The sequence below is a fragment of the Ambystoma mexicanum genome, chromosome 11 (assembly GCF_040938575.1).
Source record: "Ambystoma mexicanum isolate Mex_15411 chromosome 11, UKY_AmexF1_1, whole genome shotgun sequence".
NCBI lineage: Eukaryota > Metazoa > Chordata > Amphibia > Caudata > Ambystomatidae > Ambystoma > Ambystoma mexicanum.
The window spans coordinates 935257612-935284675 of record NC_090934.1 but is presented as its reverse complement, the minus strand read 5'-3'; the positions used below and the strand labels follow the sequence as shown (position 1 = coordinate 935284675).

The 27064-nt window shown below is 48.0% G+C and overlaps 1 protein-coding gene across 4 annotated transcripts in view; it reads left to right on the top strand.

Annotated features, from left to right (window-relative positions):
• PHRF1 (PHD and ring finger domains 1) overlaps positions 1–27064 on the top strand; it is a 1334933-nt gene that overhangs the window by 1053464 nt on the left and 254405 nt on the right. For all 4 annotated transcript variants that reach the window (XM_069624056.1, XM_069624055.1, XM_069624053.1 and 1 more), the window contains exon 14: positions 1863–6449. In XM_069624056.1, the coding sequence (XP_069480157.1) occupies positions 1863–6449 (4587 nt within the window). The remainder of the gene's footprint in view (positions 1–1862; positions 6450–27064) is intronic.

The following is a 27064-nucleotide window of genomic DNA, read 5'->3' as shown; positions in this document are numbered from 1 at the left end:
CACATAGCCAGAAACACTGTATAGCGATAACTACATGAAGGTCCTAGAGGCCCTGGAGCAAAGGGTGGAATCATGGATCCTGCTTCCCAATTCCGCATGCAAGCAACCCTGCATAGCATATGATAAAATAGCTGCCACATATGCCACATATGAACACGGAGGCCTGGAATACACGGATTTGCAATTGTACTATTTGGCAGCTACAACTGCAATACATACCATGCTGGAACGCCGCACATCCTATCATCCCTCACAAAAATAAAAATGGGGAGTAAAATACTCCCAACAAAAAATAGGATATTGACACTTAGAACAACTGTGTGCCCCTGTTTTCACCCATAAAGCTCCATGGATATGTTTGGACCAGTAGTGCAGGTAGTACCACAGGAAGAAACTACCATTATAAATGCCTGTTTGGAAGAAGTGAACATGTGTCTTTAAAAGTGCATGAATAACTAGGTGCAAAGAAACAATCATTCATTAAACATTTCAGTTTTCTAGTTGACACTTCTTTTTACTCGCTTATAAAATACACTCATTGGGATTTCGACAAACATTTTTACTCCCTAAAAATGATTGTAGTCCCAACTTTAAATAGTAAAATACTCACACTTCCAAATCTTATCTGGAGCACTACCCCCTGCCTAGGTTGCCTTGTTTTGTTTGTGTTTGGAGTCAGGCATCCTCTTTGTAAGTCAGGGAAGCTTTGCTGTTGCCATTGCAATATCTAAAATGTTGAAAGAACCGGGTCCGACTTTTTCGCTCGAGTGATCCACTTATTGTTTGGGTGCAGCTCTGTATCTGCAGGACTCCTGGGAACCACACAATTATGACACTAGTGAGTAATTCCTCAAGCCTCTGTGCTGAGCAAGGCAATGCATTTCTTCACTCTAATGATCCTTTCAATTATTGCAGCTTTATTTTCCCTTGAAGGGACGGGCTCTAATTTCCATGTTGCATGCGTGCCAAACCTACGCTAGCTGGAGGTGGCATCTGGCCCACTTGATGACCCCACTGTAGGTTCCTAATGCCAGGCAGGGGACTAGGTCAGAGTAAAAATTGAAAACTATTAACACATGGCTTTCATATCGACTAATTAGTGGCTTAATCATACGCCCTCTGGACATAGTGTTATTGGTACAGTAAATGACAGTAATTGAATGTGTATTTTTTAACATGTGTATTGTATTTGTTTATGGTGTTGTGTTACTGATTTCATCGTTGGTTGCGAATTCTCAAATGTGTTCCTATTTAGATAGATTCCCAGACTATAACAATATTTTAATTTGTAACTTCCTGTTTACAACATTACTGCTGGTGAAAGGAGTCTGGTTGAGATCTCTGTATTGAAGGGAACATGTTCCACTCTTAACTGTGCACTCACAGGGTTTTTAATCTTCCAGCATTTACAACTAAACCCAAAATACATCCAGCTCCCATTCAGTTTTGACACCCATCAGATCACATGATCATGGGGGATAGTGGCATTATTTTATTTGTGTTGTATTCTCTAGGCTCTTTGTAAGTCATTTTATATTTAATATTCAGTGTCATTGCTTTATTGCTGCAGAAGAAAACGTGTAATGTCTAATCTTTTGAAACTTAATTACAGTACGTGCATGGATCAGTTTGTTTCACCACTTGCAAAAGGGCCAAAAACGGGCATATGGTTAAAGAAAAATGCCTGGAAAGTTGAATCTGAAATTAGTTTTCTTAGTAGTAGTTATCCTCGATTTTAGGTCTTTCCACCAGTGCAACAATTAAAAAAATAAAACGCCTGCATTTATGGTAACCTTTAATTGTGCATATACATTTCTAAAGTTGATGTGAAAGTATTTAATCTTATTTGTATTTTGTTACAGCCAACACCTCGTCACAGAAAAATGGATCTGGAGATTGTCGTGAGGGAGGTACCCCAGGAGACAATCACCAAGGAAACAACTCTAACTCAGGGGTGTCGACACAAGCCTCGAGCAGCACAAGCACAGAAACGCTGCCAACTGCCGAGTCATCTGCACCCATGCGACCATCCTCAACCAGCCTTTTCCCTATATCTCCTTCATATTCTTCCTCACCGAGAAGCTTGGACTGGATGTTGAACCCTGTAATAAAAAAATCAGAGGGTGCTGTTAAGTTTAATAGTTCCTTCACGCCGAGGGCCATTCAGGTCCAAAACATTGGTAGCGCAAGTAGGCTTGGAGTAAAATCAACAGAAGTCCCTCGATTTAATGGTAACAATAGAAGGGCTGTTGCCTCAAACTCCTTGCCCTCGCTAGATGGAAACAACCAAGGCTCCACGTCTAGGGGGGTATCGGCTGCGCATCCTCCTGAACCAGGTGCCAAGCGTATTGATCTTTCTGAACTTCCCAGGATACCAAAGATAAAGCGAGAAGTGACTAGTGAGCATCAAGAACACTCATTTGGCAAGGGTTTTAATAACCTCTCTGATACCTCTATGAGCAGACTCTCGGGTAAAGGGGACAACCGTCGACCATCCAGGTTCAGTGCTGTGGAAAGTAATCAACTTAATAGTAAAGAAGCTCAGCAGCCAGTAAGGCATGAAGAATCTGTGGCATCTCCTGGTGCTTGTGGTGGCTCTACATCACATGGATCAGGGGAGACTGGTTCTAGTTCATCTGCCATGGCTGCCGCCGGCCTGAAAATTACTATCAATGCTGGGGCAGGGCTATGTAATAGACTTTTCAGCCCAAGTTTGTCCAGTCCTTTCCGGCCTGCAGATATTAAAATACAACCAAAGCCTGAAACCCCTGCACCCTGTTCCAATAATAAAAAAGTAAAACTGGTAAAAAATGAAATTTATGATCCATTTGACCCAACGGGTTCCAATTCGAGTTCAGAATGCAGCAGCCCTGAAAGAGAAGAGTGCCCCGTATTGGCTCCTGAACTTATCAAAAGTTCCCCAGAAGTCACACAGACTTCCTCAGAAGCCACACATGCTGCCCCTCTCCTGGAAGCCATACAGACTGCTCCTATCCTGGAAGGCACACTGACTGCCTCTGATCCAGCGGTCACACGAGCTGTCCCTGAAGTCACACGAGTATTCCCAGAAGTCAATAGAAAGCTTCCAGAAGTAACAATGACTTTTCCAAAAGTCACAATGAAGTTCCCAGACGTCACCAGAAAATTACCAGATGTTTCCAGGAAATTGCCAGATGTCACCTGCAAATTCCCTGAAGTAACAAGAAAGTTCTCTGAAGTAACCAGAACATTCCCAGAGGTCACAAGGACATTCCCAGAAGTCACTAGGACATTTCCAGAAGTTTCTTTGAAGTTTCCAGAAGTTACTAGGAAGTTGCCAGAAATCTCCAGGTCTTTCCCAGAAACCACCAGTAAGTTTCCTGAATTAACTCGTAAATTCCCAGGAATTAGCCGGAAGGTTCCTGAAGTTACAAGAACATTCCCATCTGATGGAACCAAACCTGGCTTGTTCCGAAGCTTCCGTTTACTTAATACTTCTACAAAGGTGGGGGTGTCTGGGTTGGCTCCTGATTTTTCTGATGCACCATCTCCGAGTAAGACAACTCATCGTGATATTCTTTTTGAAGATGCTGTAACTAAAGATGGCGCTTCTGTTATTGAGGGGAGCAAAGACAATACCTGGAAGGACTTGGAGCAAGAAAAGATACAGGGGAAGGAATCCTTCAAGAATATTCATGCTTCAGTAACTTTGAAGCTGACTCCTGAACGGGCAAAGATTGCAGATGGTCCTAGTACATGGTGTGTGGTTGAAGAAAGAACTGTGGTGTGTGCTGCTAAATCTGGCACAGATACTGCACAGGTTAAGAGCAATCAGAAAGCTAAAAGGCCACATAGAGAGATAAAGTCTCCATCTCGATCTCGGTCAAACTCAAGTTCCCGCAGTAGGAAGAGGCTAAAAAAAGAGAAGAAGTTGATATCCAAAGAACGTAAGAAAAAGAGATCCAAGTCTAGATCCAGATCACAATCGAGGGACAGGAATTCAAGGTCTGCTTCTTGGTCCTCAGAAGAGGAACGTTTGAAAAGGACCCGGCATAAAAACAAGTCCAGAAAGGCCTCCAGTGATCGCTCAAGCTCAAGTAGCCGTGAGCGGTCAAAGAGAAAGAAAATGAAGGAGTTGAAAAAACTCAAGAAAAAGAGTTCCTCATCAAAGGACCGAAGGAAAACCAGATCAAGGTCCATTAGTCAAGGCAGCTCCTCGTCTGAGTTTTATGAAAGCAAAAAAAAAAAGAAAAGGAGGTCCAGGTCAAAGGACAGATCTCGATCAAGCAGTGTTGATAGAGAAAAAAGACGGAAACGTAAAACTGAGAAGGTTTATGGTCGCTATGACCACGAAGGGAGTGGTTCAAGGTTAAGAGAAAGTAGGCGGTCTAAGGAGAAAAGGAAAGCAAGGTCAAGATCTGCATCTCCAGATGTCTCCAAGGAGTTCAAGCGTGCAAGGTCAAAGGAAAAGTGGTTACAATCTAAAGACAGGCGAGTTGAATCTAAAGAAGCACCACTGTCCCCTCATCGTGTGGTTAAGCTAACCGGCACATATGTGGAAAATGTTCCCAAGTTGACTGTATCTTATGTTGATAAAATTCCCAAGAGGACTGTGCACTCCTTAGTTGTAAATCCAGAGGCAAAAGAGACCTTCCGATTGATGGGCAATAAATCTTCTTCTGACAGCTCTGAAACAGATAGTGACTCAGACACTTCAGATGAAGGGAATAAGTTGAGTGATGGGGTCAAACAACAAGTAATCCAAGAGCTATCCAGTGAAGCGTTGTCTGTCTCTGCAGAGAACGAAAGTTCACCTAACAGATCTCCTGACAATTTGACTAGATCTCCCAGGTTGGAAATCACCGACATCACTGGGTCGGTCACTGCTAGTTGGCAAAGCAACAGTACTCGAGCAATAAGTGACATTAAAGAGGAAAGCGCTGTTCAGTGTTCACTTGTGGCAGAATGTTCTGTAAAGGATGCCACACATAATCAGGATGCTGTGCTGATGCAGAACTTGCTGGAACCTAGAGTTGTTGAGGATACAATAACTGATGAGACTGAAAGTTTTGTGATAGAACAAGTGGATGATGATGTGGACAAAATGCTGGATGATGACTTCAACATGGTTCAAGCTGTGCGTAACCTGGTGGATAAAGGGGAATCTGACATACTGGAAGTTGGTGATCATGACAGAGAGGGGTCTCAGGGCGGTGTGGCGGAGGGGCCTCGGGACGGTGTGACGGAGGGGCCTCGGGACGGTGTGACGGAGGGGCCTCGGGACAGTGTGGCGGAGGGGCCTCGGGAGGGTGTGGCGGAGGGGCCTCGGGAGGGTGTGGCGGAGGGGCCTCGGGAGGGTGTGGCGGAGGGGCCTCGGGAGGGTGTGGCGGAGGGGCCTCGGGAGGGTGTGGCGGAGGGGCCTCGGGAGGGTGTGGCGGAAGGGGCTCGGGTCAGTGTGGCAGAAGGGGCGCCTGACAGTGTGGCAGAGGGGGCTCATGATGGGCTGCCAGGAGCCGGATCGGCTATGTTGGATGAAGGCATGCATGAAATTACGAGGGATGCCTTACAGGACAAGTTTGGGTATGAGGGGCCTGGTGATACGTTTGCAGTGGATACTGATGCACACAAAGTATGTAGTGATGCTGGGAATGAAATGGGTGACAGTGTGAACAAAGAGGTGAACAGAACTACAGATGAAATGGAAGACCATGAACGCAAAGATTTAGAAATGGATGATGAAGTAGTAGAGGGTGTTGCAGTTGACTTACTGGACAATTGTCCTAGTGGCCATGTAGATCTTTCTGGTGACAAGGTGGATGATCTTACTGGTGACCAGACTGGCCATCTCGCCGACTACAAATCAGAGAGTTTTGTTGCTCCTGGGTTGAAAAATGTTGCTGTTGACAGATCAGATGTTTTTACTGGTCATGAGACCGAATTTTCTGCATATGGGGTGGACCATTTGTCTAGTCATGAGTTGGCTGATACTGCTGGACACCAAATAGACGAGTGTGCTGGTCAGCAGGTGGTTGAGTTTGCTGCCCACCAAGAGGATGACTTGGCTGGTCAACAAAGTAGCGACTTTGTTGGTCAACATATGGACAATTTTTCCCAACGGATAGACACATTTGCTGGTCGTCCAATGGAAGATTTTGCTAGGCACCTTTTGGAAAAATTAGCTAGCCATGGAATGGGTGATTTTGCTAGTCACAGAGAGGACAACACTTCTAGAAACCAGATGGTCGAAATACCTGGCCTCCACCATGACGATGCCTCTAGTTACCATGAGGAAGATGTTGCTGGCTATCAGGAGGACAATGACATTGGTTATCAGTGCGAGATGGAGTCTGCTTCTCAAATTGATGCAGCTCTGAAATCCAAAACGCAAGTGAAAAGGGTCACCTGGAATTTGCAAGAGGAGGAGGAGGAAGAGCAGGAGAGTGACACATCCACCCCTGAGAAGGCTCCAAGTAAGAAACCTAATTATTTTAAATGGGGGTTACACATGTACTGCACATTCTGACTCAAAAATATCTGGTTCATTAGAAGTATGCACAGACCACTTAACCTGCAAAGAGGGACATACAAGAGTTCACGTGGATGATAGAATTTGTGGCGCGAGAATGAATTGCAATTCTAAAGCATACATGATGCAAAAATGAATGCATGATGTTACTGTTCATGTGTTATGTCTTTCGAAGGAGGCTTTTGTTACAAGAAGTATCTACACACACTGAGTTTGGCTATAAGTAGGCACAGACCAATGCTTTTCATTTATTCCTTCCTTTGCCCTCCCACTCAATAGACTAAGACTTCTCAAATATATATTCTTTTCCAGTATGCTATGACACACATTCGTTATAATGCCCATTTCGAAGGGATTGTGTCCTCCGACGTATTCCTTATCTTTGACAATACGTTTCCAGCTTGCTGGCCTCGGACATTTTTTCTGTAGAGGGCGCTGCGCGTCGATGGCCACCGTATCGGCGCCGACGTCACCATGCCCATAAATAGCCACGCGCTGCGTCTGTTGCTCACTTCCGTTTTTCCGCGCTTCGTGGGGCCTCGAACGTCGTTTCTCAGTTCAGTCAGGATAACTAACTATATCTACTCGAATATACCTTATCGTTCTCGGTGGCTTCTTCATCGGAACCGACAACGACGCGATCCGGCTTCAAGAAATGCCGAGACTGCGGCAAAATGTCTATAACGGATCCACACAGGATCTGCTTGTGGTGCTCGGATCCCGAGCACCATTGTCGGAGTGTTGAGGACTGCATGTCCATGACGGCGAAAGCCTTGAAGGAGCGCAAGGGGAAGCTCGAGAGAGGTAAGTCAGTCAAAACCTCCTTGAAAGTTTTGTCGGCTGAGTCGAGGCATTCATCTCCTCGCCGTCAAACATTCCCATTCTAGATCTCGAAGTAGCTCCCACCATTCGTCGAGATCAAGACACTCAAAAAAGAGACGTCGAAGGTCCCCTTCCTCGTCTTCTGTGTCCCCAGAAAGGGTCTCCTGTCCCACTAAACACAGTTCTCAAGCTGAGTGGGAGGAATTCAGAAAGAAAATGTTAAGAGTCTTCAAAAACGCGGCCTCGACCCTCTCGAAGACAGTTGAGGGTGATACCCCGGGTGAAAAACCCAAAAAATCAAAACGCCGCGAGTCACAGCACCCGGCGAAACATTCCACCCGAGAGCGCCATGAGCCATCGGGTAAGAAGGCACCATCTTCGCCGTCGTCGAAGATTCCTTCGACGCACTGATCGGCGCCATCAACGCCGTTGTCGAAGGGTTCCTCGACGTATCGGTCGATCAACTCGACGCCATCGTCGACGCCGATGAAAGAGGACCAAGGCTACTCCACAGCCAACGGTGATTCCAAGGGCCTCCGGCACGACGCCGAGACCGTCGTCGATGCCCTCGAGTAGGATCCCGATCATCTCGAGTTCTTCGAGACCCCTTCCAGTTTTTTCGGCGCCTTCGAAGCCTGTTACATCGGCATCGACGTTTTCTCGCCCAATAACGACGAGTTTGGCTCATTCTGCCTTAGAGATGGGTTTTACACCATTTCAGAGGTCAGAGTACCCTGGACTATCTTCAATTTATGAAGAGGGGGAAGATTCTGACCAGGAAACATTCGGTTTACAGAGGACCACACTGCCTATTTCAGAGGATTTCACCTCTGAGGCAAGAAGGCTGAAGGACCTACAGGAGTCACTACATGAGGCAAGTGGGCTGGACACTTCCGCAGAAGTGGAATTTGTTAAGCCAGACCCAGGGGAACATGCTGAAACACCATATAGAACCCTAATGGCAAGAATTATTGAATTTATGGGTTGGTCTGCGCCTTCACCTGTTTGTCAACAGCTTGACCTAACAGATATATTAGACAAAGGCCCACAGGAGAACCCGGTGGTCCCCTTCCATGCAGCCTTACAAAGGAAAATTGCATCTAATTGGGAAACTCCTGAAGTTATCCCCACGGTCAATAAAAGATTGTCAACCAAGTATAGGGTAGCGGCTTCTGACCCTGAATACTTATCAAAACACCCGACCCCAGAGAGCCTGGTGGTTCAAGCGGCAACTTCATCTAGCAGTAGGACCGCTTACCCTACTGTCCCTCAGGATAGAGATGACAAGAGGTACGACTCTATGGCGAAGAAAGTCTTCTCTGCCTGTAGTATGGTGTTGAAGTCCATCAACGCCACCTGTACGCTCGCCAGGTTCAGTCACACACTATGGGAGTGTGCTTCATGAGCGGCTGACTGCATACCCGAAGGAGAGGAAAAGGAAGCCTTCCTTAACATTATTAAAGATGGCAAAGATGCCATGTGCGAATCACTTCAAACTGGCATCGATTCCGCTGACAGTATCAGCAGGGCCATGGCGGCAAGTACAACAATCCGCAGGCATGCGTGGTTGCGAAAAGTCGGGCTTTGCTCCAGATGTACAGGCCAGACTTTTGAATATGCCCTTTGACGGCTCTTCATTATTCGGGAAAAAGGCTGATGACCGTCTGGAAAAGTTGCAGACATTTAAAGCAGCAGCAAAATCTTTAGGAGCTGCTATCCGCCAAACTCCTTTTCGCCCCTCAGGAACCTCTGGGAGAGGAAAGTCCTTTCGCTATTATTCCGCATTCGGGAAAGGCAGAGGACAGCCGGCTCAAAGAGGCCAAAGGAGATCCACCCGAGGTGGACGGGTCAAAAGTACTAAGACCGCAGCAGCAGCAGGTGCCTCTTTACCCTCGGCATCTGCATCAGCCGGCCCCAAACCACTCTGAGGCCTTCCCACACAGGGGGCAGTTTAACTCACCATCTGACGGAATGGCAGGCTATAACGTCAGATGCTTGGGCATTGGATGCAGTTGCCCAAGGTTACTGCCTACCCTTTCTACACATTCCTCAGTCATCCACCGGGGAACAGCTCTCTAAAAGTTCCAGATCTGCTCCTCTTGCAGGAAATGATAGACCTGCTAGAGAAAGGTGCCATAGATCCAGTACCTGTAGCGGACAGGAACAAAGGCTGGTACTCCCCACTACTTTCTCATACCAAAGGAGGACGGAGGACTGAGACCCATCCTCGACTTACAAGAATTGAACAAGTTCCTCAGGAAGGACAAGTTCAAGGTGGTAACTCTCTCTCAGATCCTTCAGGCCCACAGCTCCAGGACTGGCTGGTATCTCTAGACCTTCAGGGTGCTTATTTCCATGTGCCAATCCATCTCAAACACAGGAAATACCTGAGGTTCGCAATTGGCGACTCTCATTATCAATTTCGAGTTCTGCCATTTGGGCTGACCTCCGCCCCGAGGGTCTTCACCAAGCTGATGTCGGTAGTGGCGGCGAGTCTGAGGGAAGGGATCCACGTCTCCCCCTACCTGGACGATTGGCTGATCAGGGCTGTATCGTTGGAACAGGCCCAGGCACAGCTAGATTATGTCTGCCACTTCCTTCACAGACTGGACTTCTCCCTCAATTTAAAGAAGTCACAGATGATACCATCACAGAGACTCCAGTTCATTGGAGCGGTCCTGGACACTTCCCTGGGAAAAGCCTCGCCACCAGAGGTGAGGGCTCAAGATATTCTACAGATGGTCACCAAGTTTCAAAATGCCCAACGTCTCCCAGCCTTCGACTTTTTGAGGTTGCTAGGCCTCATGGCATCCTGCATCTTCCTTGTGCCAGAGGCTCGCCTGAGAATGAGATCTCTTCAGTGGGCACTGAGAAGTCAGTGGTCGCAATTCTCAGGGAGAATGACAGATCTCCTCCGGATTCCGGACAAGGTAGCCCGCGACCTTCAATGGTGGGCCTATCCAGAGAACATCTTGAAAGGAGAACTGTTTTGGCAACCATGGCCGGAGATAACAGTAGTCACAGACGCCTCACTCACGGGGTGGGGAGCCCATGCCAACGACTTGACCATCAGTGGTCGTTCGTCTCCATCAGAGTCCAGACTACACATCAACCTATTAGAGCTGAGAGTGATCAAACTAGCGCTGAAAGCTTTCCTGCCATCAGTACAGGGGAGAAATGTCCTGATAATGACAGACAACACAGTGACCATGCACTACCTCAACAAAAGAGGAGGCGTAGGATCACTGCCAATGTGCAGAGAGGCGATGCAGCTCTGGTTTTGGGCAATCCAAGAAGGAATCTCTATCGGCAGTCCACCTAGCCGGAGAGAAGAACTTGACAGCAGACGCTATGAGCAGGCAGAGCACAGTTTCCCACGAGTGGGAGCTAGCTCAGCAAGTCCAAGAGATCTTCGCCCTTTGGGGAACCCCTCAGGTGGATCTGTTCGCCACAAGCACCAACAGGAAGTGCAATCTGTTCTGCTCAAGGGAATTTCCCCCGAGAGGAGCTCTAGGAGACGCGTTCGTAGTGGACTGGGAGTTTCCACTCCTTTACGCGTTCCCACCAGTCCCTGTTATTCCTCAAATGATCAGGAGGTTGAGAAGATTCTGGAAGACCATGATCCTAATTGCCCCGTATTGGGCCAGGAGAAAGTGGTACCCGGACCTTCTAGATATGTCCATCTGTCCTCCAATCCGTCTTCCACTCAGAGAATCTTCTCTCGCAGAAGGGAGGTCAGGTTCTCCATCCAGACACCAGAACCCTCAACCTTCACGCTTGGCTTCTGAAAGGTTGAGGTACAAGGATTGGGATCTCCCTGATGACGTCATGGAGGTGTTGCTTTCGGCCAGAAGACCGGCAACAAAGTCTTTATACGGCTGCCGTTGGAACAAATTTTGCAGCTGGTGTAGGGAAGAGAATATCGACCCTTTTTCATGTGGTACACAAACGGTGTTATCGTTTCTACTCTACTTGGCAAACTCAGGCCTTCAAGTTGGCACTGTAAAAGGCTATCTCGCAGCGCTTTCCATCTTCAAGCGCACGGCAGAGGAACCATTGTATTTCAAACTTCCTCTAGTGGTACAATTTCTCAAGGGACTAACTAATGTTTACCCTCCAAAACCATTCCAGGTTCCCTTATGGGACTTAAATTTAGTCTTAAACTTCCTAATGGGCACTCCATTCGAACCACTTCACTCTTGCGCGCTGAGATTTCTCACGCTTAAAACTGTCCTATTGTTAGCACTAACATCTGCTAGGAGGGTGAGCGAGCTACAAGCTCTCTCCTCTAAACCCCCACAGACAATCTTCCACAAGGACAAAGTTGTCCTACAGGTGAAGCCTAATTTCCTCCCAAAAGTGGTTTCTGAATTTCATATTACTCAGAAAATTACCTTACCTTCGTTCTACCCTCCTCCCCATCCGGGGTAAAGAGGAGGAAAGGCTACATAGGCTGGACCCAAGGCGAGCTCTCAGCTTTTACATCAGCAGAATGGCTAGGATCAGGCAAGCAGACCAACTGTTTGTAGGATACGCAGGTCACAAGTTGGGACTACCCATAACAAAACAAACCATCTCCAGATGGATTATTTTGGCCATCCTGGAATGTTAGACTGGCAGGGAAAGAGCCACCCCAAAATCTCAGGGCTCATTCAACCAGGGTTATCGCAGCCTCTTCGGTTCTCCAAAGAGGGGTACCGGTCCGGGACATATGTGCGGCTGCCATATGGTTGGCCGCACATACATTCACAAAATTTTACAATCTGGATTCCTCCACTGCTTAAGAGACCAGATTTGGCAAGGCCGTATTACATTCGGTCCATCCCTAAAGGGATACATAACATTCTCACTCCCACCTCCAATTACATGCCACTGCTATGGGAGCCTATCAAAGATAAGGAATAGGTCGGAGGACACAATCCCTTCAGAGAACAAGTTACTTCTTACCTGGTAACGTTCTTTCGACAGGATGTTCCTCCGACGTATTCCTTATCGCCCCTCCCAACCATCCCCGCAGTGATCCTTCCCTTGTGGTTGCAGCTTACGCTCCTTCAAGGTCAATAACCAATTCAGGCATGACTTTTCTTATGCTACGAAACAGAACTGAGCAACGGACGCAGCGTGTGGCTATTTAAGGGCATGGTGACGTCAGCGCCGATACGGTGGCCCTCGAGGGACATCGACTCGGCGGACGTCGACGCACAGCGACCCTCTACAGAAAAAGTTTCCGAGGCCAGCAAGCTGGAAACGTATTATCAAAGATAAGGAATACGTTGGAGGAACATCCCGTCGAAAGATCGTTACCAGGTAAGAAGTAACTTGTTCTTTTCTTTTTAGCATTTGCTAGGTAAGTTTAGTTCAATATGTTTTGTGCATAATTTGAGGGGCTTTTCTTTAGAAGCATTGCTTTCGAGGGGATTGTGTCCTCGGACGTATTCCACATCTGACCGGTAATGACCACAGCTGTGCTGCTTGGGAAAATTTTCATCAGAGGGCGTCCTGCGTCGATACGTTGTTCCTCGAGGACCTCTGTCGAGGGTCGACGTCAGCGGATGTTATATATATATATATATGCACGGCGCCCGTAGCCTCAGTTCCATTTTTTCTGCAAACGTGTTTGCTTCGGAATCTCGGCGCGCTCGATTCTTCTCTTCAATAGCGATGTCTTGTTCTACTACCCCGAAGTCGGGCTTAAAAAAACGTCATGACTGCGGTTCGAAGATGTCCATCACGGACCCGCACAACATCTGCCTCTGGTGCCTCGGCGAAAGTCACGCCTGCGACGATTGCCAATCCCTGATGTCTAAGGCCTTGCGGGAACGTAATAAGAAATTAAAGGTAGGTAGGGTGTGTAAGCCCCTTTAAATCTAAGTCCGCTGGGCTTTCAAGCGATGACTTAAGGGGTGACTCTCTGCACCGGCGAAAATCCAGGGGTTCTCGGAGTGGTTCCCGCCATTCCTCTGCCTCTGAGGCATTCTAGGAAGCGCAGTCACCAGTCTCCTTCCCCGTCCTCGTCGGAGGACTCTGCCAGACAGTTGACTTGTCCCACCAAGTCTGTGTCGTGGGCCGAATGGGATGCATTCCCCCAGCAGATGATGGTGATTTTTGAATCGCAAGGCACTGTTCCGTCCGCGCCTTTGAAAGAAGATGGCCAGGAACGGGCTCGGTCCACCACTCGTACGCCTTCGGTCTCGGGCGGTCAGCGCGATCATCGGGAGCCGTCCAGGTCTTGATCAGACAAGGAAGATCGCTGTGCTAAATCCAGGTCCCGGTCCTCGACGCCATTGAAACCGTCGGAACCTATGAAGCCTTGGAGGAAGTAGTCGACGCCATCAGCGCCGTATCCGAGGGGCGCTCTCGGGGCTCTGGCCTCAAAGAAGTTGAAGCCATCGACGCCTCGTTAGATGCCGATTCCCTCGACGCAGTTTGTGGAGGATTTGCCGGAGGTGCCCCTCAGGGCTGTGGAAACTCCAAGGAAGACTCTTAGTCTGTGAAGCCTGTTTTTGAGCCCTACTCTGTTCCTCCTCCCAGATAGGATTTGTTCCAACCTTTGGATTATATTTCAGAGGTGGAGGAAGGGTCTGATGAGATGGTTGTGCCTCCTGATGTCCCTGATGACCTTTTGTCTGGGCACAGTCAGATGGAGGAACCCCGTCAGTCATTGCATGACGCCAGTGGTCTTGACACCTCTCCGGAGGTGGAGTTTGGCAGGCCTGAGCCTGGCACGCATGCCGAATCCTCCTATAGGCGTCTCATGTCAAGGGTGACTGAATACTTGGGGTGGTCTGCTCCACCTGTTGATTTTGATCAGGATGATCTGACGGACATCCTGGACCAAGGTCCACCCACTGACTGGGTGTTGCCATTTCACATGGCTTTGCAAAGAAGGGTGGCTATGGCAGCTTAGACTGCTCCGGAGAGTCGCCCGGCAGTGAATAAGTCGCTTCCGAAAAAATACCGCCCAGCCAGTAGTGACCCCTGCTACTTGTCGACGCACCCTACTCCGGAGAGTTTGGTGGTGCATGCGGCTACGGCCCCTACGAAGCAGGCTGCATACCCTACCATCCCTCCTGATGGGGACGATCAGCGCTTTGATGGTTGAGCGAAGAAGGTATTGTCATCTTGGGGGTATGGCTTTGAAGGCAGCCAACTCTGTTTGTGCTTTGGCGAGATTCACTCACACTGTGTAATTGTGCATCTTTTGGCGGCTGAGCATATTCCCGAAGGGGAAGAATGGGTTGGTTTTCTAGCCTTTGTGCAAGACTGCAAAGATGCCATGTGTGAATCCGTTCAGTCAGGTTTGGACACGGCAGACTGTGTCAGCCGGTCCATGGCTGCGAGCACCGTAATACTCAGGTTTGTGTGGTTGCGTAAGTCAGGGTTTGCTACTGATGTGCAATACCGGCTTCTCAACATGCCCTTTGATTGTGTCCATCTGTTTGGCAGCACGGCTGACGAGAGCCTTGAGAGGTTGCTGAGCTCCAAAGCTGCAGCCAAGTCTTTGAAAGCTGCAGTACGTCAACCTCCGCCTTTTCGTCCTAGGGGACAGCAGTGGAGTGGAGGTTCCTTTAGGTACTACTTTACCTTTGTTAGATCGAGAGGAGCTGCCAAAGGTACCACCGTAGGAGTACCAGAGGTGAAAAGCAAGGTACTCGAGGTGCCAAAGCCGCTCGGGCAGTTGCCTCTTTGCCCTCAGGCACTGCCGCAGCCATGTCTACTCGGTCACGCAGCATCTTGGAGAACGGCGAGACATTACTTCAGATGTGTGGGTTCTGGAGATCATAGCCCATGGCTACTGTCTTCCCTTCCGGCCGAGGCCTCATGACAATCCACCAGTGAAGCTCTCTTTGAAGCGTCCGGATCCGCTCCTTGTGCAGGAAATCCTATCCCTGCTGGAGAAAGGCGCCATAGAACTGGTGCCTGTAGCGGAGAGGAACAAGGGATGGTAGTACCCTTATTTTTTGATCCCGAAAAAGGACTGGGGATTGAGACCCATCATGGACTTGAGTTGGTTAAACAAGCTCGTCAGGAAGGACAAGTGTAAGATGGTCACTTTCTCAAGTCCTCCAGACCCTTCAACTTCAGGATTGGTTGGTGTGTCTCGACCTCAAGGATGCTTAATTTCATGTGCTGATTCAGCCCAAGCACAGGAAGTACCTGAGGTTCGCGGTTGGCGACTTGCATTTTCAGTTTCGGGCCCTGCCGTTCGGATTGACCTCCACCCGAGGGTCTTCATCAAGCTGATGGTGGTGGCAGCATATCTCAGGAAAGGGGGGATTCCTGTCTACCCCTACCTGGACAATTGGTTGATCAGGGCGCGCTCTGCCGAGCAAGCCCTGGATCATATGTCCGTCACCTGCCACTCCCTTGGCAAGCTGGGCTTCTCCCTCAATTTAAAGAAGTCCCATTTGACACCTACCCAGCGGCTCCAATACACCAGAGCAGTGCTCGACACATCCCTGCGGCAGTGTTCGCCTCCCCAGGTAAGGGCTCATCACATTCTGCAGATGGTGGACGAATTCCAATGTGCCCAGAGTCTCCCGGCGTTTGAGTTCTTGAGGTTGCTCGGCCTCATGGCATCCTGCATTTTTCTGGTGCCAGAGGCCAGGCTGCGGATGAGATCTCTGCAGTGCGCTCTCAAGATGCAGTGGTTGCAGTTCTCCGGCAGGATGTCGGATCCCGTTCAGATTCCGCGCTCAGTCGCACAGGATCTTCTGTAGTGGGCTGTCAAAGGCAATCTGATGAATGGAGCTGCATTTTGGCAACCTTGGCCGAGGTGATGATCTTGACGGACGCATCCCTCACGGGTTGGGGAACTCATGCCAAGGAGTTAACAGCCAACGGCCTTGGTCTCCATCTGAGTCCAGGATCCACATCAATCTGTTAGAGCTGAGGGCCATCAGGCTAGCCCTTGAGGCTTTTCTGCCTTCTGTACGGGCAAAGAATGTCCTGATTATGACGGACAATAGTGGCCATGCACTACCTCAACAAAAAAGGGTGGACAGGGTCACTCCCGTTGTGCAGGGAGGTGATGCAGCTTTGGTTTTGGGCCATCCAGCAGGAAATTTCGATCTCGGCAGTTCATCTGGCCGAAGACGAAAACGCGGCAGCTGACTCGCTGAGCAGGCAGAGCACGGTCTCTCACGAGTGGGAGCTGGCTCAGGAAGTTCTGTTGGAGATCTTCGCCCTTTGGGGAACCTCACAAGTGGATCTCTTCGCCACCAGTGTCAACCGGAAGTGCGAAAGATTCTGCTTGCGGGAATTCCTCCAATAGGAGCCTTAGGGGACGCGTTCGTAGTGGAGTGGTCGTTCTCACTGCTGTACGCGTTTCCTCCAGTCCCCGTAATTCCGCAAGTGTTGAGAAGATTACGGAGGTTTGGTTCCCGGATGATCCTCATTGCTCCGGCATGGACCAGGAGAGCATGGTACCCGGACCTTCTAGACATGTCCATCTGCCCTCCACGCCGTCTTCCCTGCCAAGACAATCTGCTCTCACGGAAGGGGGGGTTGGGTTCTCCATCTAGAGGTAAAGTCCCTCAGCCTTCATGCTTGGTATCTGAAAGGTTGAGTTATAAGGATTGGGACCTCCCCGAAGACGTGATGGAGGTGTTGCTTTTGGCCAGAAGGCCTGCAACAAAATCCCTTTGCCATTGGAGAAAGTTCTGTGACAGGTGCAGGGTACAGAATGTGGATCCTTTCCAATATTCCATTCCTTTGGTTTTGTATTTTTTGCTTTCTTTAGCCGACAAGGGCCTGCAAGTGGGTACCATTAAGGTTTACCTGTCGGCGCTGTCCATATTTAAGCGCTCGTCTGAGCAATGTTCATATTTTAAGATCCCTTTGATTTCACATTTTCTAAAAGGGCTAACTAATGGGTTTCCACCGTCGCCTTTCCAGGTGCTGGGATGGGATTTGAATTTGGTTTTAAAGTTCCTAATGGGAGCTCTGTTTGAGCCCTTACATTCTTGTCCGTTGTGACTGTTGTCCTTTAAAACTGTATTTTTAGTTGCGGTTACTTCTGCACGCAGAGTGAGTGAGTTGCAGGCACTTTCCGCCAAGCCACCCTTTACTCTGTTCCATAAGGACAGGGTTGTCCTACGGGTGCGGCCTTCTTTTCTTCTGAAGGTTGTGTTGGAATTCCATTTGAGCCAGAAGGTGATTCTTCCGGTGTTTTAGCCTCCTCCGCATCCTGGTAAGGAAGAGGAGAGGCTCCATAGGTTGGATCCTAGAAGAGCTTTGAGTTTCTATCTCTCACGGATGTCCCGGGTCAGAGTGGACGATCAGCTATTTGTTGGTTATGCTGGAAGGTGTTTGGGTCAGGCTGTTTCCAAACAGATGGATCATTTTGACGATCTCTTGAGTGTTACCGTTTGGCAGGAAAGGACCCTCCAGTGGGTTTACGGGCTCACTCTATTAGGGGTGTGGCTGCCTCTGGTGTTCCTATTCGCAAAATTTGTGAAGCAGCCACATGGGCCTCTGTCCATACTTTTGTGAGACACTATTCCTTGGACTCATCCATGGGCAGGATTTGGCCTTTGGTAAGGCAGTCCTCTATTCAGCCATTTGATTGGGCATTCTAAAATTCTAAAATTGTAAATTCTTTTCCCAGCTCCATATGTTGGTACTGCTTTGGGAGTCTGTCATAGATGTGGAATATGTCGGAGGACACCATCCCCTCTAAGAACATGTTACTTTATCTGGTAACGTTCTTTGGATGGGATGTTCCTCCGACGTATTCCACATCGCACCCTCCCAGCCTGCCCCTCTACTGAATTTCTTATGCGATTGCAGCTTACGTTTCCACAAGGCTTTCTGCAGTCATACTGGCAGGAGATTTGTGCCACAGGTTCTGGGGAAAAAACTACAACTGAGGCTACGGGCGCTGTGTGTCCTATATATAACATCCAGTGACATCGACCCTCGACAGAAGCCCTCGAGGAACAACGTATCGACGTCATCGACGGACGCCCTCTGCCGAAAATGTTCTGAAGCAGCACAGCTGTGGCCATTACCTGTCAAAGATGTGGAATACGTCGGAGGAACATCCCATCGAAAGAACGTTACCAGATAAGGTAAGTAATTTGTTCTATTATTACCCATTGATTCACCCCTTGCTATATTCCTCATGTTTTATACTGCAAAATGCAAAGGTATGTGTTTTTGCAGCTTGTGAATCTTGATTCACATCACTAGATGGCGGATCATGCATGTTGTCGTCCTGGATTATTACCCTTTGCTTACTAAACATTGATGTAGTTGTTGATACTGGTAAATAGTAAGTAGGATCCATGTTTAAAGCATACATGCTACAAACAATACCTACAAATCCAATATACATATGTTAAATATCAGATATATCCCCAACAATCATTAAATAGATTAAAAAACAAATTGTCATTGGGGCAGTAAAACACAGTATAAAGAGCAACATATCCTCACCAAATTTTATCCAGTATCCCAAACATATAGACAAGAAGAAACGCACTAAAAACCACAAATAACTGAATAGATATAGGTTAAATGGTGAGAGGGAAGGTCTGATCTAGGTTGTTATTAATATTGGGCTAGAGCCTGGGTGCCAACAATTGCATACATTGATCTTAATTATCGTTTACGGCTTAATGAGTGGTGGTATAGGATTGAGTGCTAGTAGGATGGGGTCGGGGAGACTGGTTGTGTGTAGTTGTAAGAGCATATGGGACTTATTATACTTGGGGAATCTTAGTGGAATCTGTATAGTTTGGTTGGAATTTTCTTTTTGACAGTTGATTTCGATGTTAGTAGTGGGCCTTATACTTTGGAGATTAGCATTTGGGGATTGGGATATGAGAGAGAGAGAAAAAGAGAGAGAGAGAGAAAATATATATATTTCTGAGGCTTGTGGAATCTGCTTAGATCACATGCTGTGCATAGGCCGACATCTAGTGGAAGCTGCAGAGTATTACAGTTTGTTTTTCGAAGTCGAAAAATGGGCGTCGACACAGGGCGTGCCAGTAATACTATCCCTAGTGTGACGTCCCCTGTACCCATGATCCCTCACGCGTCTAGGATCCCCAGATTGTTTTTTTCCGCCATTCTGGTCGGAAGCACTTCATCGGAGTTCCCTGGCTTTGCCATATTTTCACTCTAAATAATTCTAATTTGCCCCGTTTGGCCAACCTTTCGTCGATCAACATCTCGACGCCGAACCGGGGAGGAGATCAACGTCGAATACCCGACGGATTGGGCCTTGAGGCTTCCGCCTCGGCTCGGGCCTGGGCCGCTGGCCTCGGCCCTACAAGTAGGGAGAGTGGGGGTGGTACACTTCCACACTCGACACCTTATTACCTACACACACTTGCCCGCTGCCCACAGGCGCGTATGGAGGGTACGCCATTTCAGTTTTGCCCCAAGTGTAATAAGAAATACCCTTGGGTAGATAAGCACGCTACGTGCAACCTGAGACCACCCCGAGACGGGTTGCAGGGCCTGTAATAGGTTTAAGGCCAAAACCCTTAAGGACCGCTCCACCAAGCGTTGGGCCCACCACGCCAAGCTAGCAGCTATGGAGGCGGAGGGTACCTTCAGCGACGGCAGCGACGCCGAACTTTCGGACGGCGAGGGCACCAAGGCGTCGAAGGACAGCCGAACGCACGTCCCCGGCCTCGGAAGGTCGTCCGTCCCGGCGACTATGGGGAAGTCCCCCGGCGACAAAAGCGTTACACATACACACGCTAAACACAAAAAATCCACCCGAGATTCGACGTCGTCGAAACCTCGGAAAGAGGCACAGAAGGAGCGGTCCGAAAGGACGTCCTCTGGGCGGTCCCGGTCGAGGTCGCCGCACGACGTCAGGCAAGCCTCCACACTTGCACAGAGTGCCTCGACCATTAATATCCCGGAAGATCAATCGTCCGGAGACGAACACGACTTCCACCCCCAGCCTGCACCCCAGGAAAAGGGTACATCACTTGGGAGTAAAGAGGGGCCAGTTTCGAAGGCTAGTTCGAAAGACAGGGATTCCACCTCCGATCCTCGACGCCAGGCGTCGAAAGATAAGGGAAAGGGGAAACACACTTCCACCCACGGGGAAGGGGGTAAACAGCAAAGGAAACAACCCTTGCAGTCCTCCACTACAAAAGAACTGACCAAGTCTTCTCAGGGCCAATCCATAGAAAGTCCCAGCAAGGTCACCCCAAGCTCAAAACTCTGGTCATGCGAGGACATTGACAGAGTAATGTCAAGGATGTCTTCCTTGGCGAATTTTTTCGAAAGACACCCTGAACAACTCCTAGCTTTAAACCCTCAGGAAGATTCTCCCTCAGGGTCAGGGGACCCTATCCCCTCAAATAAAAGACCCCGGGTCGAAACACCATTTAGGCCTTTAGACCCCATCGAGGTCCAACCCTATTCTTACCTCTTCCCTACAGACCAAGGAAACTCTTCCCTGATAGAAGGTCAGGAAATTGACACGCCAGAAGATCCTGCAGGATCAGATTATTACGGCGAAGACGAAGACGAGGATGAGCCAGAAAATAGCCCAGATATTTTCAGAATTGACTCACCAGTCGAAAGGGAAGCCCCAGTGTCTGACTCCCCAATAGATAATCAGCCCCTCCTGAATGAACTGCTCTTTCGGGCAGCTAACCACTTCCACATAGACACACAAGGTGTCCAGGAAGAAAGGGACTTTGCGGAAGAACTAATAGGGGAAAGGAAGCCAGTAGCCCAGACCATTCCCATCCTAAAATCTGTTCAACGCAGAATAGCACCATCCCTTGTCAACCCAAACCTGACAAGACCTGTAAATCCGAGAGTGGAGAAGCTGTTTAAAGCAGCCCAGTCGGACCCCCTATATATTAGAGGTCAACTTAAGCCAGACTCTCTAGTAGTAACCAACACCCGCAAAAGAGCTGGTACACCATTATCTTCCTCTGAGGCTCCCCCCGACAAAGAAAGTAAAAAACTTTATGGTTTTGGCAGGAAAGTAGCTTCCACGGCAGCCTACCAAGCCAGAATCGCGAATTCCACCACACTGTTGGCTAGCTACAACTGTCACCAGTGGGAAGAAGTGGCAGCACTAATAGACTCTGCTCCCGAACCCCTTAAAAGCCAGCTAGCTCGCATTTGTGCGGAAGGAAGGAACGTGTCAGGCTGCACTGTAAAAGCAACTCTGGACGCCGCTGACAATGCGGGTAGACTTATAGCAGAGGGGACTGTCATCAAAAGGCATGCTTGGTTGAGGCAGTCGGGATTCAAAGCAGAAACACAAGCTGCGCTCTTAGACAAACCAGTGGAAAGTGATCTCCTGTTTGGGAAGGCAGTCGAGGACGCTCTAAAAAACGCTAAGGAAGAATTCGACACCCTCAAATCCCTTGGCCAGTTAACTACCAAACCACCTAACCAAAGAGGGAATGGCAATTTTCGTCGCCCCCGCGGCCAAAATTCCAATAGAGGAAATAGCTACTCCCACACCCAGGGTACACAGTGGAACACCAGCTCACAACAGTCTACCCAGGCGTATGGTAGGGGTAGTAAAAGAGGACGTGGTAGAGGCAGAGGCAGCCCCAGTAAAGGAGGAGGCACGCCTCCACCAAAGCAGTGACGCTCAGTTCAGGGTCCCTTCCCATGCAACCCCAGTAGGGGGACGAATATCAAGTTTCACCCAGGCATGGGAAGGGATAACATCCGACAGATGGGTGCTGTCAACAGTATCCAATGGGTACTGCATAGAACTACTGCAACGTCCCCTAAACCATCCTCCAAGACAAAAAGTCCACTCTTTACAACATCAGAAGATCCTCCTCGAGGAGATCGCCATTCTGCTAGAAAAGGACGCGATAGAACTCGTCCCGGGACACCAGGTAAACAAGGGTATCTATTCAACTTACTTCCTTGTGCCAAAGAAAGATTTAACAATGCGTCCAGTTTTGGACTTACGGCCTGCCAACAAGTATGTCAAGCCCCAAAAATTCCGTATGACCACACTACAAGAGGTAATCCCACTCCTAAAAAAGGGGGATTACATGGCAACCTTGGATATGAAAGATGCCTATTTTCATATTTCCATGCTCCCGGCGCACAGAAAATACTTGCGCTTCAAGGTGGACAGTCGCCACTACCAATTCAAGGTACTGCCCTTCGGGATAGCTTCTGCACCAAGGGTATTCACCAAGGTACTGGCGGTGGCAGCTGCACACCTACGCAGGGAGGCAATCCCAGTGTACCCTTATCTGGACGACTGGCTCATAACGGGGGAAACCCCAGGAATCTGCAGATCAAACATTCAGAGGACCATCGACCTCCTCCACGAATTAGGCTTCTCCATCAACGAGAAAAAGTCAAGTCTGGTGCCAAGCACCTCAAAACAGTTTCTAGGAGCTATCCTAGATACTCAGAAAGGATTGACCTTCCCTTCGGAAGAAAGAATTCGGAACATACTTCTGCAAATTCCGCATTATCAGTCAGGTCAACAGATAACAGTACGCAAAGCTATGCGGTTACTCGGCATGATGGCGTCATGCATTTACCTGGTCCCCCACGCGCGTCTGCGCATGCGTCCCATGCAGGAATGGTTGGCGAAACAGTGGTCTCAGGCAAGTGGTCAGTGGGACGATCTAGTGGTCGTTTCGCCAACACTCGTACAGAACCTACACTGGTGGACAAGAGAGAATCTCGCAAAGGGGAAACCCTTTTACGATCCCGAAGTACAGGCAGTGGTGACGACAGATGCATGCCTGACGGGGTGGGGAGCTCACCATCTCCACCACACAGCTCAGGGTCTCTGGTCTCACTCAGTAGCCAAGAACCACATCAATCTGCTAGAGCTTCTGGCAGTATTCCGAGCGCTGCAGGCGTTCGAGCCCCATCTACTAAACTTGTCGGTGCAGATCAGGACGGACAGCACGACAGCCATGTTCTATCTGAACAAGCAAGGAGGGACTCGTTCGCCAAATCTGTCCAAGCTTGCCCAGAAAATATGGATATGGGCACTCAGACGGAACATCTTCCTGTCATCGCAACATGTTCCAGGGGAGCTCAATTCCCTAGCGGATGCTCTAAGCAGAGACTCCCTCCCAGAAGAACACGAATGGGTCCTTCACAAAGACGTAGTAGAAGATCTCTTCTCTCAGTGGGGTTTCCCCACTATAGACCTATTCGCCACAAGCGAAAACAAACAATGCCCAGGATTTGCATCCAGGTTCCCACAACCGGACTCCCAGGGGAATGCCCTGTGGATGAACTGGTCAGGGATGTTTGCGTACGCTTTCCCACCAACTCCTCTCATCAGGAAGGTGGTGTACAAGATGAACAAGGAATCGATGACGCTCATCCTAGTTGCTCCCATGTGGGCGAGACAACCATGGTTTCCACACCTACGCAGGATGGCGGTATGCGAGCCCATCAGACTCCCAGCCTGGTACAACCTTCTGTCCCAGCAACAAGGTCAAACAGTGCATCAGGAACCCAACTCTATGAACCTAGCAGCATGGCTCCTGAAGTCATAGAGTTTGGACATCTCAAATTACCACAGAGGTGTATGGACATTCTAAAAGAGTCCAGGAAACCAAATACAAGGCACTGTTACTTTGACAAGTGGAAAAGATTCGTTATCTGGTGCCAGAGTAAACAAATCAACCCGGTTGATTGCACTCCTTCCAACGTTGTAACATACATGCTCCACCTGCTGGATGCAGGGTTGGTTTTTAACTCTCTGAAAGTACACCTGGCAGCCCTCTCAGCCTACACCACATCCCATAACAAGGTTTCGTGGTGGAAAGTACCAGTGGTTAAAGCCTTCATGGAAGGAGTAAAGAGACTTCACCCTCCTATCTCGAACCCACCGCCAGGATGGGATCTCAATGTGGTGCTATCTAAGCTCATGGGGCCCCCCTTCGAACCCATGCATAAAAGTAGTCTCAAACACCTGACTTATAAAACGGCCTTCTTAGTAGCCATTACCTCCATAAGAAGGGTCAGTTAAATTCAGGCTCTGTCAGTGCAAGATCCTTTCTTTACTATCCACAAGGACAAACTGGTTTTACGCACACACCCTAGATTCTCACCAAAATTCATATCCAAGTTCCATGTAAACCAGTCCATCGAGCTTCCGGCTTTCTTCCAAAACCCACAAAGCTCGGCTGAGGTGAAACTACACACCCTAGATGTGCGTAGGGCGGTCTTATACTATGTAAATAAAACCAGACCGCTAAGGAAAACAGATCAACTGTTTGTCTCCGTAGCTACAGGCAGAGAGGGGGATCGCGTCTCTAAGGGCGCTATCTCAAAGTGGATTATCAACTGTATACAGCTGTGTTACTCTCTTTCTGAAAAAACTCTGCCTTTTACGCCAAGGGCCCACTCTACCAGAGGCATTGGGGCCACTCTGGCTTTCATTGCAAATGTTCCCCTTGACACCATTTGCAAAGCAGCTACTTGGAGCTCTATTCACACTTTTACTCAGCATTACTGCATTGACACTCATTCCAAGGCAGATACACAAGTGGGACAAGCGGTTCTAAGACACCTGTTTGCTCATGACCCTTCTCACATCCCACCTCCTTCTTCTGGTACTGCTCGCTAATCTATGCACAGCATGTGATCTAAGCAGATTCCACAAGCCTCAGAAGGGATACATTACTCACCGTAATCGTATTTCTGATGCTTGTATCTGCTTAGATTCACATGCGACCCACCCTTCCTCCCCTCCGAGAGAAGGCGCATGGTTGCTTGTAGTCTTACCTTTCTGTCTATCTGCTTGGACTATCTGTACTCACGCTACTCCTCATGCTACCTCATGTCAGGAAAAACACAATCTGGGGATCTTAGACGCGTGAGGGATCATGGGTACAGGGGACGTCACACTAGGGATAGTATTACTGGCACGCCCTGTGTCGACGCCCATTTTTCGACTTCGAAAAACAAACTGTAATACTCCGCAGCTTCCACTAGATGTCGGCCTATGCACAGCATGTGATCTAAGCAGATACAAGCATCAGAAATACGATTACGGTGAGTAATGTATCCCATATATATATATATATATATATATATCTATATATATATATATATATATATATAGATATATATATATATATATATATATATATCGGGTACAACCTTGGAAGGGTTGGGTTAGAATGCCAAATGTGGTGATACTTGGTATTCACTGTTCTCTGGGGTATTTCTTCTGAGTTCTATTTTATTTGCTTTTTGTTTATATGTTGTGTCTTGTTACTGTGTAGTTTGTGTATGTTTTTACGTTATATATTTATGCTGACACCTTGATTTGAGCTTTATTCCTGATGCTTTGTGATTTAGATGTTCCTAGTCTACTGATGGTTGGAATCTTGGAAATAGGTGGTGTAATGCTTATAGGTGGAGATTGGGGTAATATTTGGTGTTAGTAATTGTTTAGAATAGACCAGGATGGGAGTGAATGATTTGACGTTCGTAATGTGGAATGTTAAGGGATTGAAGTTTCCTAAGAAAAGGAGAAAGGTTATGGCGAGATTATGGAGGGTCAAGGCTGATATAGTTTTTCTACAAGAAACGCATTTGATAAATGAATCTAGGCAATGGTTGGCTGACTCAAGATATAATAAAGATCGGTCTAGTTGTTGCTCTTAGAACTCCATGGGGGTGAGTATTTTATTCAGGAAAGGTTTGCAATATAAAGTTGAAAAGGTGGTGATGGATGGGGAAGGTCGTATGTTTTTTGCTGATGAGATTTATAAGGGAAAGCTGATCACTTTGGGTTGCATTTATGGTCTGTGTAGTTCTGGTAAGGTCTTCTTTGATGGTATTGCAAAATTGTTGAGTGAAATGGATGGTGAGACAATTCTCTTGGGGGGGGTCAGGGCGGACTTGTGTTCGTGATTATACATTATACGGGATTAGTTCATGTAGATATGCTAATGTGAGCACTTGTAAGGAATTTGACTTTTTTCTTGAGAAATTTGGGTTGGTTGATATATGGAGAGAACTAAATCCTTCTGATAAGAAATTTACATTTTTTTCCCCAGTGCTTGATGCTTTCTCTAAGTTGGATTATATATTGATCACTAAGACATTGATGGATAGAGCTCCTGAAGTTAATATTGGGGAAATGGAGATTTCTGATCACGCATCAGTGGATTTGTGTTTGCAGATGGATTTGGCCGCTCCATCCTTTCGACAATGGAGGTTAAAGACAGGGATATTAGAGGAAAAAGAAGTGACAAAAAGGACTTGTCACATATGACCCATTTTCTTTAGGTCAATATAGGTTCTGCTGTTCAAAGGGTTGTATGGGACAGCTTTAAGGCGACAATTCAGGGTCTTATGATTGACTGGACCTCTCGCCTTCGGAAAAAATCTATGAATGATTTGAACTTGTTAGAGGCTAAATTGTCGGAGTTGCAACAAAAATATGCCCGGCAGGGGAGGGCTAAAGATAGATGTGAGATGAATATGGTTAAACAAAAATTGGCAAATGCAACCAGCTTGATGGCTTAGCGGGGCTTGTTTTTCTCACGGCAGCAATATTGGGAGGCAGGAGATAGGAGTGATAGATTGTTGGCAAATAGATTGAGAGTTACGTATGGGAGGCCTTTTGTTCAGGGAATTGAGGATGGGTGTGAACGATTGGTATGGAAGAATACTGAGATTTGTATGAGTTTTAGGGATTATTACAAAACTTATACGGAGGAGCAATCAATATCCAGAATTTCAAAATAGGGAATGCCTTACTGCCACAGGTATTTTAGGCTAAATATA